Source organism: Pelmatolapia mariae, linkage group LG20, assembly GCF_036321145.2.
Source record: "Pelmatolapia mariae isolate MD_Pm_ZW linkage group LG20, Pm_UMD_F_2, whole genome shotgun sequence".
NCBI classification, from domain to species: Eukaryota; Metazoa; Chordata; class Actinopteri; order Cichliformes; family Cichlidae; genus Pelmatolapia; species Pelmatolapia mariae.
In genome coordinates, this window is record NC_086244.1 from 28,505,257 (window position 1) to 28,520,936 (window position 15,680).

General features: G+C 47.0%; 1 protein-coding gene across 6 annotated transcripts in view; it reads left to right on the forward strand.

Annotated features, from left to right (window-relative positions):
• Window positions 1-15,519, forward strand: part of samd11 (sterile alpha motif domain containing 11) — a 48,843-nt gene extending 33,324 nt beyond the window's left edge. For 5 of the 6 annotated variants that reach the window (XM_063463156.1, XM_063463155.1, XM_063463157.1 and 2 more), the window contains 7 exons: window positions 5,792-5,945; window positions 10,340-10,455; window positions 10,634-10,712; window positions 10,820-11,598; window positions 12,078-12,211; window positions 13,347-13,457; window positions 13,723-15,519. In XM_063463156.1, the coding sequence (XP_063319226.1) occupies window positions 5,792-5,945; window positions 10,340-10,455; window positions 10,634-10,712; window positions 10,820-11,598; window positions 12,078-12,211; window positions 13,347-13,457; window positions 13,723-13,998 (1,649 nt within the window). In that variant the 3' untranslated portion in view covers window positions 13,999-15,519. The remainder of the gene's footprint in view (window positions 1-5,791; window positions 5,946-10,339; window positions 10,456-10,633; window positions 10,713-10,819; window positions 11,599-12,077; window positions 12,212-13,346; window positions 13,458-13,722) is intronic. The other variant, XM_063463159.1, reaches the window with a different exon arrangement.
• Window positions 15,520-15,680: the final 161 nt, after the last annotated feature.

Here is a 15,680-nt window from a genome sequence, read left to right on the forward strand (position 1 = left end):
TGCCATGATTGATCCAGGAGCTCTCATTGGCTGCCTGCCAACCCTCTAAATCTCACCCAGGAAACCTCTAGTGTGTCACATATTCACTGAGTTTCTATAGACATAAAATTCCCCAGTTTTATCTTGAGGAAACTGGAGTTTGATGGGCGGGGAGGAGAGAAAATGAGAAAAGTTGTTACAGATTGATAAGTTGGCTTCTTGTTCTTGTCGCTGAGCGTAAAATGTTAATATTTTTCTCCTATTTTTTTCTATAGGATGTAACATTGACTCCAGTGTCTTTTTTTTTTTTTTTTTTTTTTTTTTTTACACGAGTCTTTCTTGCAGTAGTATAAATCCAATCAGTGCTTGGGCCAAATTGTAGTTTGAGCAGCTTTTATTTTTATTTGATTAGTAATGATTTTTAATTGCTGGTTGCAAATCTAGGGGCGAAGCCTATAAAAGCTTTAATTGCCCCCTGCCCCCCCCTCGTTTTAGAGGAGTTTAGAGGCAAAATTCTGTCTATTGTGGGGGTTTTATGGCCCTGGGCTAAGTCTGATCGCCGGCTTCCTTTCCCAGAAGCCTCGTCGGTTTTGAGGCAAGCGCTCTGGCGCGATGCTGACATACTCGCTTCCTTTTCTTCACTTCCACATTCCAAATCATTTGATAGTTTCCACATTATCCTTTATTCTGCAAATATGCTTTCTTTATGCGACCAGCACTTGTGCAGAGAAGAAGAGGCACGGGTAAAGAGGGGGGGAAAAAAAAGTATATCTAAGGAGAGGAAATGAAGAAGGAACACAAATGAGGGAAGAGCAAATAAATAACTTCTCCTCGAGGAAGAAATATAAAACAAGTTACAGTTGCCACACACTAAATGAACCCATCACTTAAAGATAATTTCCTTGTGACATAGCACACTCCTGTTTATATGTGTTAGATGCTGTCAGTGGCTGAGGAGCCACGGGCAGTGCAGGCTTTGCTAGTGCTGACAGCCACCCTTCCATATTCCTCTGTAAATCCACTGGCTGTTTACAGGTTTATTTGCCAAACACAACACTGCTTCCACATCCTCCCTTTCTCCAATTAACAGGTGGCGCTTGTTAGGAACCACAGTGAACAGTTTGGGATGTAGGACAGAGGGATGGCTGTTTTGTCTCTTGAGAGGCCGATGTGAATCACTTCAGCGAGAGCGAGTCCCTTGACATTGACCTGGTCTCCAATGAGGCCCCCATGACCCTCTTCCTTAACCACCTACACCCCCCCCCCCGGGGCCCCTCATCTCTCCTATACATTTGCCTCTCATACTTGCTTTTATACCACCTCCCCTCTTCCTCCTCCTTTTTCCTTACCGCCAACTCTCCCTTTAGCCTTGGTCCCCGCAGAGCATCCTTTCATGTGTTTGAAGTGTGGGGCACAGAAAATGAAAGTGTGCGTGCGTGGAGAGGTGGGGGTGAAGAGCAAGTCTCCGTGCATGCGTCTAGATGTGTGTGTGCACGCAAATGTGTAGTTGCAACATGTTGTGTGCAAGGCTCTCTCTCTGGACCTGATGGGCAAAAGAAGAGTACCAAAAGAAGTGATTGGGGGTGTGGGTGTGAGGGGTGGGGGGTTGGGTTGAAATTGGGGGTGGAGGTGGAGGGGAAGCAGGGATGTAGAAATGGCCAGGAGGGCTTTCCCTCCCTCTTCATATGATGAAAGGAGAGTAAAGAAGAGAGAAAAGAAAATGAGAGGTGGGGGTAGAGATCCAGATGAAAGTGAAAGGAGGGGTGGGATGGGGGGGGGCGTCTTCTCCTGTTTTGTCTCTTGGAGTTCAGTCAGCGTCGAAATGTGGAGCTGTGCGTAACACCTCTAGCATCATCCCAAAAAAGTGAAAAAAATCAAGCAGTGCATTTGGTCAAAGGACGAGGACATTCAGCATGAGCACACATGCCGCATATTTACAGCTGCATAAGCCTATGATACTGGCTAAATGCTGATAAATGCTTCTTCCTGAAAAGATGCTTAATTTTCTGGTGTATGGTGCGCTTTTCGGATAGATGCTGGCTTTTGTGTACCTGCCAGTCCACCAAATCCATCACGGGGCCGGCCAAGCTGCATCAGCGCAGCGCTCCCCTGTATTCTCGTGCTGAGGAAAGCCCGGCTTAACTGAGGGGATTTAGGCCCAACTCCAGGAATGATGGTGGGGAGAAAAATGGGATGGCACAAAAGAGGGATAAGTGGAATGGGTCCGAACGACAAACTGGGACTTCCCAAAATAACTCATGCAAAGAAAGAGGTGTGTGTGTGTGTGTGTGTATGTGTGTGTGTGTCCGTCTGCAATTAGGACTTTAATTTGTAGTCAGAGGGGCTCTCCTCTTGTGTGCCAGCAGCTGCAACATGAGACAAGAGTTTTAGAGGGGAACATTCTGAGTCCGAGCACCTAATCTGTCCACACACACACACACACACACACACACACACACACAGAAAGAGAGAGGGTTAGAGCCCCAGGTGACCATGCTGCTCTCAGTTCACATGAAAGAGAATTCAAGAGAGAGGGAGGGAGAGAGAAAATATGGACCCAATATTGAAGTGAGGCATCGCTTCCATGGAGTGGACATGTAGAGAATAACAGGAAGAAATAATAGACAGAGAAGCAAAGGTCATAAGGCTTGTACTGTGTCGATTTAAGGGAGTATATCACCTGTTATACCTGTCAAATTCAAGGTCTTAGTTACTTTTGGGAAATCATATTTGGGGGGTTTTAAGATTGATTTTCATATTTTAAAAATAAATGTCTGGCTGGCTCCTATGGACTCCTTTAAAAGTCTAATGAGAAGCATGATGGGAAGTGTAGGATCTCAAAAACACAAACAATGTGTCTGAAAATTTATTAATGTTAGGACGTATGTCGCATTTAGAAATGAAAGCATCACAGTGAAACCAAAACACTGGTCTGCTGCTCATCAGTAAATAAATAAATAACAAATACTTAGAACTAGAGCTGGGCGATATAAGATTTTTTCATATCACGATATGTTTTTTTCATTTCAGGCGACAACGATATATATCACGATATAAGCCAAATAACTATATTTGTAAGATTTAAATGTGCCGTTGCTCACGAGTAAAATGTGAAATAATCTGCAGCTTGTTTTGATTTAAATATTTATTTCCCATAATAAGTTCAACAGGGTAGATGTACTTAAGGAACATGAGACTTCAGTTTCAGATAAATAAAGGCAAATATTGCAAACTACACAAAAGGCAGCCGCTAAAGCATTTAAGTTTCAAAATAGAACAAACAAAACAAACTACTAAATTGTCAGTTCCACTTAGAAACAAAATTTTAATTCTAAAAATAAATCTTAGTCAATTTTGTCTGTTCTTCTGTAAAACGAACTAACTTTTGTCAATATCAAATAAACTGAGAACGAAAAGGAAATTCTCAATCTCTCCTTGTTGTATAGCTTAGCTTTTCAAACAGTTTTAACAGTTACTTTAGTCTGACAAAAGCCGAATGACAAATTAGCGCTTTCAGTCAGAGATTGAGCATGCACCGGTTTATTGTATTTCCAGACTTGCTTTCGGCACAATTTACAGTGCGCGCTACTCTGTTTTTTGTCAGACTTGAAATAGGCGAAATACCTTCACACTACGGAACTTCTATGGCCCTTCCGTTCGACAATCTCTCCGGCATTGGAACCATCATCGGTTTTTTCTTCAGTAACCTTCGCTCACGCTCTCGGTTGATTTTTCTCTAGTTGGCAAACTCATTTCCTTCATTACCTGGGCAGCCCGGCTGCAAAAACAAATACACATGTGCGCCTTGGCACTTGTGCTGTATGTAACAAGTCACGTGACGTGACGCTGCGGCTGTGATTGATTCGGCTCTGCGCTACTTAATTTGGATTGGCTGTTTTTTTTTTGGTTTTTTTTAAGAGGACAAGAGAGATGAGGCCTATCGCAATAGTTTAATTTTTCTATCGAGAAAAAGTTATTTCGCAATACATATCGTTATCGTTCTATCGCCCAGCTCTACTTAGAACATTAGCAATTTAATGAACTTTCATGGAAACGGCAAGTGTTTCCTGGCCTCTTAACTATTCAGAATCCCCTGGAAACATTTATGGCTCAGTGTCATCTGCCTCAGCCAAACTGTTATTTTAAACATCAACTAAAAGTTGGTGTGTTTGCTCCTTGGTCTCCAGCTGGTGAGATTGTTTGTCTCTGCAGCTTTTATTGTGACCATTCTTTCTCAGTCAGGCGCTTGGTACTCCTAAAGACTAACAAAACTGCTAAAGTAAACCCTTTAACTGAGCCAGACATACAAAATAATTGGTGGAGGTGGGACTACGACCAAAGGAAACTTACAGAGGTCAACTATTCTACCCCGTCTTCACCTCACCTTGTATGCAAGTGCTCAACAGAGTGTGTGTGTGTGTGTGTGTGTGTGTGTGTGTGTGTGTGTGCGTGCGTGTGCGTGTGTGCGTGTGTGCGCGCGCGCTCTGGGGCTTCAGTTCCCTCTGATCCTTCCCTTATCTCTCACAACCCTCCCTATCCTCCTCCCCCCCATTTTACACACACACCCTTGTCTGCCGCCAGCAGAGTCCCTCGCGGCCTGGCGCAGCAAACAGATCGATACACCGGAGCTAGGCCGCATTAATATCTGTCGCTTCACCCCCCCACCTCGGCGCCCGCTCAACTGCTTCAACACACGCACACACGCGTGTACACACACACACACAGCCGGGCACATACACGTAAGCACCTAAATCACGCAGACACACACATCACACCCGTACCGGCGGCGGAAATGGCCCCTAGCTCCCGAGGGATCTGTCTAATTAAAAAAAAAAAAAAAAAAAAAAAGTTGGGGGAGGGGGTGGAGGGTTGGGGGGATGGATAGATTGAGGCAGAGAGTGAGAGGGAGGAGAGAGAGAGAGCAGGATGGATTTTTCTCTCATTAGAAGCCATGTCTCCTGGTGTGGCCTGGCCTGGCTTGATAATGATGAGTCCTCTTCTCCTTCGAGGGCGAGAGAGAATCGGGGAGAGGGAGGAAAAGAAAGAGAGGGAGAGGGGGATAAGAGAAGAAAGAGATGGAATGAGGCAAGAGGTGGAGGGCATAAGGTGCAGGGGAGAGGGCAGGTAGAGATGGAGGGAGAAGGCACGGTGGTGGTGGTTGTGAGGGGTAAAAACACTCTGCACATACTGTGCTGCTTTTTGTACAGCAGACTTTTTTTTTTTTTATAAATATCAGAAAAAATAATAGCCGAAATTTTACTTTTCATGGCGTGTTTTTCCTGGATCCAAATCTTTTTCTCGTATTCACTTAAATCGGGTCAGCTCAGTTCCAAAGCAAGACACATGGCTTTAAACTCTGTGTGGATATCTGTATATGTAGATGAATGAATAAGAAAATCCATCATTTCAGTGTAAAGGTGGAATGAGGCCGAGTGGAGTTCTTAATGACTTATTGGGTGTTTTTATAAGCTGCCTGCATACTTGACCCTTAAATCCATCACTACAGGATAATAAATAACTTTTGAGAGCATGTGCTGCTTCTGTTTTTTATTCTAATAACTTGTATCACATATTAAAAGCCAAATATCAGCAGCTAAATGTATAATTAGTTGAATTATGTTTTTACAAATGTTCAGTAAAATACAACTGGATGCTAAACTTCATTTCCCTTTCTCCCTTTACATCCTCTTTCTTTTCTGATCCATCTTTTCTTTCATATTTATCCCATCTTTGTCACATCAACACTATCATCTCATTTCTTTTCCTCCTTGCTGTGCTTTCCCCTGTTTTGCCCCTTTGCTCCGTAATGCAGACATGCTGCGAGCTCGCCAGGAAGCGCTGGCTGTGGCGGTGAGGAATCCAGTGGCCTTAGAAGCTCACCTGCCCTCGGCGGGAAGCTCTTCTTCATCCAGCCAGAGACGCAAGCAGGGCCTGCCGCAGCATCGGGACGCACATTATACCGACAGGTAAAAACAGATGCACAGCGTCAATCTCTGCATCAGCGCTGCCGTAACCAGCTGTAGCTGTTGAAACAAATACCCGCATTATTCATTCTTAGGAAAAAAGAAACCCTAACACCTGCATCCACCTGCCACATGTATACAACTATATACCATAAGAGTTGGAGTTAATCACCTGCCAGTTTGCATCAGCACAGCACTGTACAGCACCCCCACCCCCACCTTCCTCAGCGAGATCTGATCTCATATTTGGCTTTTCCTGTGTGCTGCAGAGTTCGTGTGAGCGTGTGCATTTCCACATACATGGCTAAACTGAGGATCCAATAACCTCTTGGCTACCACTGTGGAGTTGCACGCCTGCACGCCAGCTCTTCCTCTCCCCCCACCCCCCCAAAGCGCTGGCCCCTGCGCCTCCCAAACAAAGCCAGGGGCAGCAGGAGTGGGCGGGTAATTGCTTGTCGATTATTTATGTGGCGCGGGGAGAGGCGGGGGATCGATAATGGGCCGGCGGTGCGGCAGCAGGGTGTGTGCTTGTGTGTGCGCTTGTGTGTGCATGATAGAGAGAGAGAGAGAGAGAGAGAGAGAGGCAGAGAGGGGTTGGTGAGGGGCAGGAGGGGGAAATAAGCAGGAAGCAGAGCGGCCAGGCGCTGTGTGGTGCAGCTCTGGGAGACTGTGGGGGTGTATATAGTGTGTGTGTGTTGTGGCAAGATTGGGGGGGGCCTGAGTGTTCATGTGTTTGTTCCATTTTTCAAGCTGGCGGTCTGCATGCGTACTCATCTATGCGGATTGAATCTGGGTTTGTTTGTGTGAATATGTCTGCTAATTTGTGTGCGCGTGCGCGTGTGTGAGAGAGGCCAGTGGTGCAGTGTGAATGTACTCAGTGAGCCGCGGCTGTTCTCCGACAGCACACAGAGTAATTAGCCACACAGGACCGGGGAGAGTTAACTAGGCCTCACCCTACCTCCATCTATCCAGCCGTCTGTCTGTCTCCACCTCACTCTGCCCTGCTTGTGCGTTCTGTTTAACCCTCAGTGAAACAGTTTAATCTGTCTATCACTTGTGTCCAAGCAGTGGGATACAGGAAGAAAAGACAAACGGACCAATTCTAAAACCTAAAGGCCAGGTTGTACCAAATCCCCATATAATAAACAGAACTAGTAAAAAGAAGAGAGAGGGGGGGGGGACACACACAGAGTAGAATGAGTGCAAAAGTGAGGAGAAAATTAAAATGGAGATAATTGGTATATTTAAAAAAAATAATAATAATAACAGCAATAAAATGAAGAATGAAGGCTGAGGGAGTGAGTTAGAGACGGAAGCGCTCCCCTCTCTTCCTCCCTAACTCTCTCCGTGGCTCACCTTTCCATCGACCCCTCATCATTGATTACCTGGGGCCCATTAGGGCCCATTGTTAAAAACAAATCATTAGGGCCGCTCGATGGGCTTAGAGCCTGGCGTTCCATTTGTCTGGCCTTAAATGGCACTAAGCTCACCAAGCATCTGCAAGGCAAATAGGGGAGGGGTAGAGACAAGTAAAGAGAGGTGGGGGGGGGGGGAGTGGAAAACATTGGAGCATAAAGCGGGAATGAAGAAAGGGAAGCAAAAAAGGAAGAGAGGAGATGGCGAGATGACGGAGTAACAGAGAGAGCGAGAGAGAGAGATGAACAAAAATAGGGAGTGAGGAGATCGGGAGAGTGTGAGATAAGGGGAGGGAGTGAGATAGAGGGTGGGAGAGGGAGAGAGAGCGCGAGCGTGGAGGGAGCCTCATCCATTTTAATGAGCTTCCTGTGTAAATGTGTTCCTGCGGAGAAGGAGCCGAAGGCGGCCGCGCGGCGCTCCTAATCCCCCCACGCTCCAGTCATTAAGGGCAGCCCTGTCACACACACTTACACAGATGCACTTATGCACACACACACACTGCCTGGGCTGCCGTGGGACGGGGCCGCTGTCGCCACTCTGACAGGTCGCCACACACCAGTGAATTCCCCAGGAGCCCCTGGCCTCACTGCAGGCAGGAGACACACAGGCTGAAAGAGAGAATCCTGCGATACAGTTTTGCTTGATTATGAGTCCACCTTGCATTTGTGAGTCTGCCTATTTTCAGTCTCTGAGTGTTTTTGCCTCATCTTTTTATAGCATGTCAGTGGTTTGCCAACAAAATGCAAAGATGGTGCAAAAAAAAAAAAGAGAAAATAAAACCACACAGAGAAAGACAGACAAGTACACACAAACACATGTAGGAGCACCCAACACACACACACACACAGCCCCAGAGCAAAACGACTAATGTCTGCCACTCCTCCCTCAAAATTGCCTCCTATAAAAAGAGGAAGAGAGGGAGAGATGAAGGAAGGGAGTGGAGGGGAGTGTCAGACAAACACTCCTTCTCTTCTCTCTCTCTCCTCTTTCTCTCTCTCTCAGTCCCCGTGATTAGGCCTAATTATGGTGGCGCAGACGCCTGGCAGCCCCAGTCATGCAGCTTTAATTGACCGTTATTCATTTGAGGGCTAACGCTAGGCAAGGGTAGGCGGTACAAGAAGAGGGAAGAAGAAAGGGGGAATATGGGGGGGGTGATGGGAATTTGGCATGCGGGAGCCATGGTCGGGCGGCGCGGGGGGGGGGGGGGGGGGGGTTGAGGGCGCCTTAACGTAGCCTAGTGGAACTGCGCGTCGGAAGGCTAATTGCTAGCCCTGAGGGATTAGGCCAGGTGATTACACACTGGGCGGTGTAATTACATAAGCAGCGGCTAGCGGGGCCCCGGCTCGCGGTTCCAGGGTCACGCGCCACAGCCCTCACCCAAGATTAATTGGAGCTGCCACTGGAGTGCGAGGCACCGCCGGAGAGAGCGGTTATACGATTAGCATTAACATTTCAGCGGCGGAGGCGATCGATGAATGCTGCCGCCCCCCCATTCCCTCCCCTCTCCAGCACACACACCCACCCACCCTCTCAGTGCTGCCTCTGCCACCCCACACCTCCCACACCACCCCATCTCATCCACCAGCTCTCGTAGACGTGCCCTCCCTCTTCACAGTTCCCCTCTCTCTCTTTTCCCTCACCATTTAGTGAGGCGGGAGACATGCAGGCGCTGGCTAATTTGAACACGGTTGCAAAACAATATTTGCGGTCGCATGTGTCCCAGTGTTGGTTTTGACTCTGTTGTTTTGCTCAGCTTGTTTCCCGTGTATGCTTTTGTGCGGCGGCAGTCGCGCACAGCTGAGCTCTGATTGGTGTGATTGCAGCAGCTCGGGGAGCAGAGAGAGGGGAGTGAAGTGGAGACGTGTGGGTAAAAGAAGCTCGAGCTTGAGCTCAGGAAAAGGCCCTGGAAAAGGCTCGAGAGAGGGTAGAGAGACAGAGCAGGCGGGCGGCATCATCATCCACTCTGGGATCAAAGCCTCGCACACTCTGACGCCTTCAGTGGGTCAAAGTGCACATGCCTCACTTTTCACACATTACGTGCTGCTTCAGAAGCCATATTCCCGCGCCCCCAAGGATGCACGCCAAACTGAAAGAGGGACAGAATGACAGAAGGGAGGGGAAAAAGGGAAGTGATGCACAAGGCGAAAACAGGATAAGATGAAGGGATGAGGAGAGATAAAAATACACAGGCAAAAGGAATAACAGTAGAGAGCAGACAGATTTTTCAGAGGTCATAGAGAAGGAGAGAGAAGGGAGTAAAGAACAGAAAAAAGGTGGGTAATACAGAGGGAGAGATGGAGAAAGAGGGAGAAAGGTGAGAGGCACCTTTCCCCCTCAAAGAGGACAAAAGACGAAGCCAATAATGGAGAGGCCTTTTCAGAAACAGGGGTTGTAGGACGCTCCATCTTTTCACTGGCTTCAATGCAGCCTGGAGAGAGGGAGGGAAGCAGGGAGAAGAGCACACAGAAAAAAGGGGAGAGGAGGAGAAGAGAGGAGGGATGAGTGTTAATTAGAAGGTCCTTCAGCCCGTGGCCCCGGTCAAGACGCAGGGGCCGCCCCAGCTGTCGGAGCATGACACACTGGCATTGTGCATTCAGCCCTCATTATGTGTGTGGGTCTGGAGTTGTGGCGTGTATGTGTGAGGCGGCAGGGGAAGGAAAGGCTGCAGTCCAGGGTACAGCAATGGCCAGCGGCGCTTGCTGCGGCGTGACAAGACTGATGAGGCGCTGGGGCGACATGGGGGCCTCTGGAGCACCACTGATAAAAATACACTGCATACATTGGCAGTGTGGCACCATTCGCGCGCACAGACACACAGAGCAGCAGCTGAAATTTTCTGAGAAGAGAGAGGGGAAAAAAATCAAAATGTGAAGTGAAAACTGTTCCATTGACGTAGGAAGTCGCGTATGCCGAACATTCGTGTTATTTCAACCTATTTAGTAAAATTCAGATTGATGTTTTTGTTTAATTTGTGTCCACAGAGAAATGTCCCATCCTCCACCCCTACTGTCCCCTCCAACTGCTCCTCACATCGCCTTAGGACCTCACTTGCGGCCTCCTTTCCTTGGCATGCCCTCTGCTCTTTGCCAAGCCCCCGGTGAGTCATAAGTAATTCTAAGGCCAGATGGATACTTTTGCACAACGCACAAAGAAAATCAAATTTTCACCCTAGTATTTCTTTTTGGCACTTTGATTTAGTTTGTAACATGTTAACTCAAAGATTCCTCCAAAACTTGGGACATTGCATTGTTACATTTGTGCTGTTTTTGTTACAGGTTACGGTTTCCTTCAGCCAGCTCAAGCAGAGCTCTTTGCCCGCCAACAGGAGCTCTTGAGAAAGCAGAACCTGGCCAGGTGTGTTTAATAAAGTGATTATGAAAGCCTACATCAAAAGTATTACGATATGGGTTTAGGAAGCTTTTGGACTGTGTGGTAAACCTCTCTGTGTTTCGCTGCTGCAGACTTGAGATGTCAGCCGAGCTGCTGAGACAGAAAGAGTTGGAAAATCTCCACCAGCGACAGCAACAGCAACGTCTGCTGGGCTCTGACCCTCTGGGGGCTCTACCTCCTGGCATTCCTCTCGACCATCCAGCATTGCGGAGCCTCCATGACATCCCAGAGGGCCATCCTCTCCGCGAGGAACTGGCCCGCCGCACGAACGCAATGCTGGTGCTTCGACACGGGGCTACCACGCCCCTCCTAACACTCAACCACCAACAACAGCAACAACCGGGGGCGTCGTCCACACCCAAAGACACCCAGCCACAGAGCTCCACTGCTGGCACAGATGCCGAATCCAGAAAGATGGCCCGCAGGGTCCCCCAGACGCAAATCCATAGTGGGGATCACAGAGAAGGAAGAGAGGACAGAGGAAGGGAGGAAGACATGGAAGTGCACGAAGAGGAAATGAAGGACTCAGACAGCGAGACAGAGATGTGCGATGAGAGGCTGGAGAGAGTCGGTGCCAAGTCCAGCAGTAAACCCAAGGACAGGGGTAAAGACACTGGCAGCAAGGGAGTGTGTGACAGTGCCAAGGAGACTGTAGAGCGCTCAGGCAGGCTGAGCGCCCCTTGTAGTTCTGCAGGTACAGAGTCCCCCAGTCGCCACCTTTTTACCCCTGGACTGGGCAAAACCGATCTCAAGTACCACCTGCCACCAGGATTCCTGCCACCGCTACCTGCTCTTCATGCCCAGTCATTTCCCTTTGGATTCCCCTACGCCAACCCTTATTTTCACACGGGTGAGAGACTCAGACGCGCACACACGACACACAGAGCTCAGAGCTGACACGTGAAATCCATTAGAATCACTCTCTGTGCGTGTCTCTAGTGTGGAGGCCTCTCCCTGTTAGGGCCTCTTCCTCTGACCCCAGGGTGACCCACATGCACGCCACCAACAGCACAGCCACGTGGGCAGAAGGGAGGGATTGAGGGGGTTGTTGGTTTGCAGGCATAAAGTGGGATGACATAGCAGCAAGCGGCACGTTTACTTTATGAAAGCATAAGAAAAGACTCGTAATGAGCACCTGAAGGAAACTGTAACAGTCATTTATTAAATGAGTTTAAGATATCTATTAGTTTACTTCATTTATTTATGTTAACAGAACCAAAGACACTTAAAAACAAACAAAAGAAATACATATTGTAAAACAAATAGCACCTTTGTACCTGGTGTGTGTATATATTGACACATCATTTTCACCCACTGCTGCTTTTTCAGGCTCTTTGGGAGGTCTTTTCATGGATGGGGAGGACTCAGCCACAGCAAACCCTGCGGAGGACATCAGCAAGTGGAGTGTGGAGGATGTGTGCGGCTTCATAAGCAGCCTGGCAGGATGTGCTGAATACACACAGGTGAGAACGTAGAGAGCAGGAGGAAAGAGAGAGAGAGAAGGGGACGGAGGCCAGGGGCAGGCTGATTATTAACCATAGAGGAAAAACAGTGTACTAAGATATAATTCAAACCCCAAAACCACTGCAGTACTGTCAAAGGCGTCTCATTATGTTTAGGTAGAAGCAGTAAACCTGCAGTTTTTTCAAGGGTTTTTTTTGTGAATGTGTGTGGATGCATGAGAGAGCATGGTCATGTTTAATAGTTTGAGCCACGTTTGTGTGAATGACGGTGAGCTTAAAGTGCATGTACGTGTAGCTTGTGTGAATGAAACTTGCATTTGTGTGTTAATCCAGGCTGTGCGACGTTCCAAAATGAACTATCCAGAGAAAGTTCTCATTATTGGAAAATGGAAACTAGTAAAATATTAGGACTAGGTATTCAATTCAACTTATTTTATATAGCGCCAAATTACAACAACAGTCACCTCAAGGTGCTTAATATTGTAAGGTGAAGACTCTACAATAACCCAGAGAAACCCCAACAATCAAATGACAACCCATGAGCAAGCACTTTGGCAACAGTGGAAAGGAAAAACCTCCTTTTAACAGGAAGATTCCTCCAGCAGATTCAGGCTCAGGGAAGAGCAGCATATGCTGTGACCAGTTGGGGGTGATGGAAAGGAGACGAGACAAAAGACATCTTGTGGAAGAGGGCCAGAGGAACATTTCTGGAGTCAGAGACGTGTATGGGGAGGGATTTGCTGCTGTCCTGACTCCAAGGGAACTGATAAGGAACAAAGTAGACACCATAATTAGGCTTCAGCTGTCTTAGACTCGGAGATTTAGATGAACCTTTGGAGTCATTTTTGCACAATAAATGATAACCGTATATACATATGGCATAGAAAACATCCCAATCCCAACATTACGATGTTTAAAATGATAAAAGACTACAGTCTCTACAATTTGAATCATCCATATTGCAAAAATGTTTCCTGATAATCTTCAATTGCGTTCTCAAAATGAGTATGAAACATTTTGGAATAGAGCCCACTGTTCTGTAGTGTTCGTGTGAGCGAATGTGTAGGGTTGTGTGTGTTTCTGTGTGTGTGTGTGTGTGTCGGGGCTGTGGCTGAAGAGGCTGTGTCTCCGCCAGGTGTTTCGGGAGCAGGCCATTGATGGAGAGACATTGCCACTGCTCACTGAGGAGCACCTGCTCAACACCATGGGATTAAAGCTGGGGCCTGCACTCAAGATCCGCTCACAGGTACACCTCACAGACCTGCGCGTGTGAGTGTGTGTGTGTGTGTGTGTTTGTGTATGATCAAGTGGACCCGTGTTTGTCTGAGTGTGCGTTCCCGTCTGTAGGACCGAGACAAACTGCTAGAATAGTATAGCTGATTCCCTTAAACTAGCCTGCCCCACATTCTCAGCCTCTCTTCTTCTCTCTCTAAATTCAGTATACATTAGTCCATAACCCGATGCTCAACAGGCTGTACTGACAGTCGTGTGATCTCCTCTCGTCTCCTCAGGTGGCTCGCCGCGTTGGCAGGCTTTTCTACATGACAGGATTCCCACTGGCATTCCCGTTTCCACCTTCTGCTGCCCTGCGACCCCCAGAGCGCGATCGGGACCCCCTGACTACGCCATCTGACACACCCTTGCCCCTCTCTCTCTCTGTGCCACACCGACCCACTTCCACCAGCAGCAGTTCCTCCCCTTACAGCGGCCCCACCCCAGGTTGCTCCTCCCCCAAGAAGGAAAACGGCAATGTGGTAGGACGATACGAGGCCAAAACCCCCTCATAGGAGTGTAAGGGAAGGGGTGAGAATGGAAGACATGAATAGGGATGGGGGAGTGTAACTTGAAGCAGACTGACCTCTCAATACCTTCACCTTTTGAGCTGAAATTTACGGGAAAATAACAGACTTGAATAAAAAAAAAAAAAAAAAAGACAACTGGACAGTATGGACCGTATCTGACAAACCAATCAGCTGAGTTCCTCCGCAGGGGCTGTAGCCGAGCAGAATCCAAAGAAACTGGGTTGGAAGGGAGAGACGTGAAGCGACAGAGAAAAAGGAGACAGCTGGTCACAGCAAGCCTGCCAAAAAAATGGAGCAAAGCCCTGCCACAAATGCGACATTCTTGCAAGTCAGACAGTCAGACGCTAGCGGAAACTCTTCCTTCCTTCCTGGGCTGGAGGAAGCTCTGCTCACTCGCTCACTCTCTTTCTCTAGTCTCTGCATCTCTGACTGCTCTCACCCAGAACCCTGCAAAGCCCAGGAATTAAAAAAAGAGACATTTCTCCCTCCCTCCCCTCTTCCTCGCCCCTTTCCCTGAGGCCAAACAGCAGCGTGGTGCTGTATGTTGTTTTTTTTTTTTGGTTGTTTTTTTTTTCCTTCTTCTTCTAGAGGCTGGAGTTGAAACATATGCTGAGCAGCACCAGATCTGACCAGCTTCCTCTCTTATCACTGCAACTATGCATTCCGCTGTCCCGATACCAAAGATGACCGGATATGTGGAATTGAAACCATGTTTCACAACGTGTCTGCGCTTCTTTTTGCATTAACGGTCAAACAGGGGAATGCTAGGCTTAGTGCCTCACTCAGTGGGACTCTTATTTGAGATGACACAGGTAGAGCCGTCGTTTACTGACAAACAAAGGATTAAAAATGCTAAGAAATGGAGAAGCCTCAATAGCAGCTGTGGTTTGTACCCCTTATGTCATTGTACGCTTGTGTTGACTACTGTGGGAGGTAGGAAAAACATGCAAAATTGTACAGAATCATGCTTAAGATGAAAATATCCTGAAGATTACATACGTGGTACTTTTACTTTTTGTTAAATGTAGTTGCACGATTAAGGTTTTCTTTACTGAAAAAAAAAAAAGTGACTTGCTGAACTTTGGTGGTACTTTTTGTTCATGAGTTTTTGTTTTGCCCTTTTTTAAAAAAAAGTGTAATATTAAAAAAATACAACAACAAAAAACAAAAACGTATGCTCCAATCTCGAATGCTACTTCAGCATATAAATATGAGGACAAAAATATTTATAGGACTTTTAATGTAGTAGATAAAACAGATGATGATATGTATTAAAATTAGCCCTCAAGATGGAATTCCAAAGATACTTTTACTTTCTCTCTTGGTTGCAGGGAAAAGAAAGGCACAAGCTCTTAATGCAAATGTTTTGAATTTGTTATTTTTTTTGTTATTTTTTTTTTTTACTACGCAAACAAATTAAAAATGGTCTCTAGATTTCCCTTCAAAGTTTGTCTTCATCCTATTTTTCTATTCACCACACAGGTGAAATAAATGCTAAAGAAAGCCTCTCTTCTTTCTCTCGTGTTTGCTTCAAATATCAGAAATGCTCTTTCCTCCTCAGGTGTTTGTGGTACTTTCGTTAAAAAAGAACATGCAGGAGGCGGGGTGTGTGTGTGTGTTTTATAAAGGGGAGGTGACCCATGGGGGGCACAGTTCGGGTCAACACC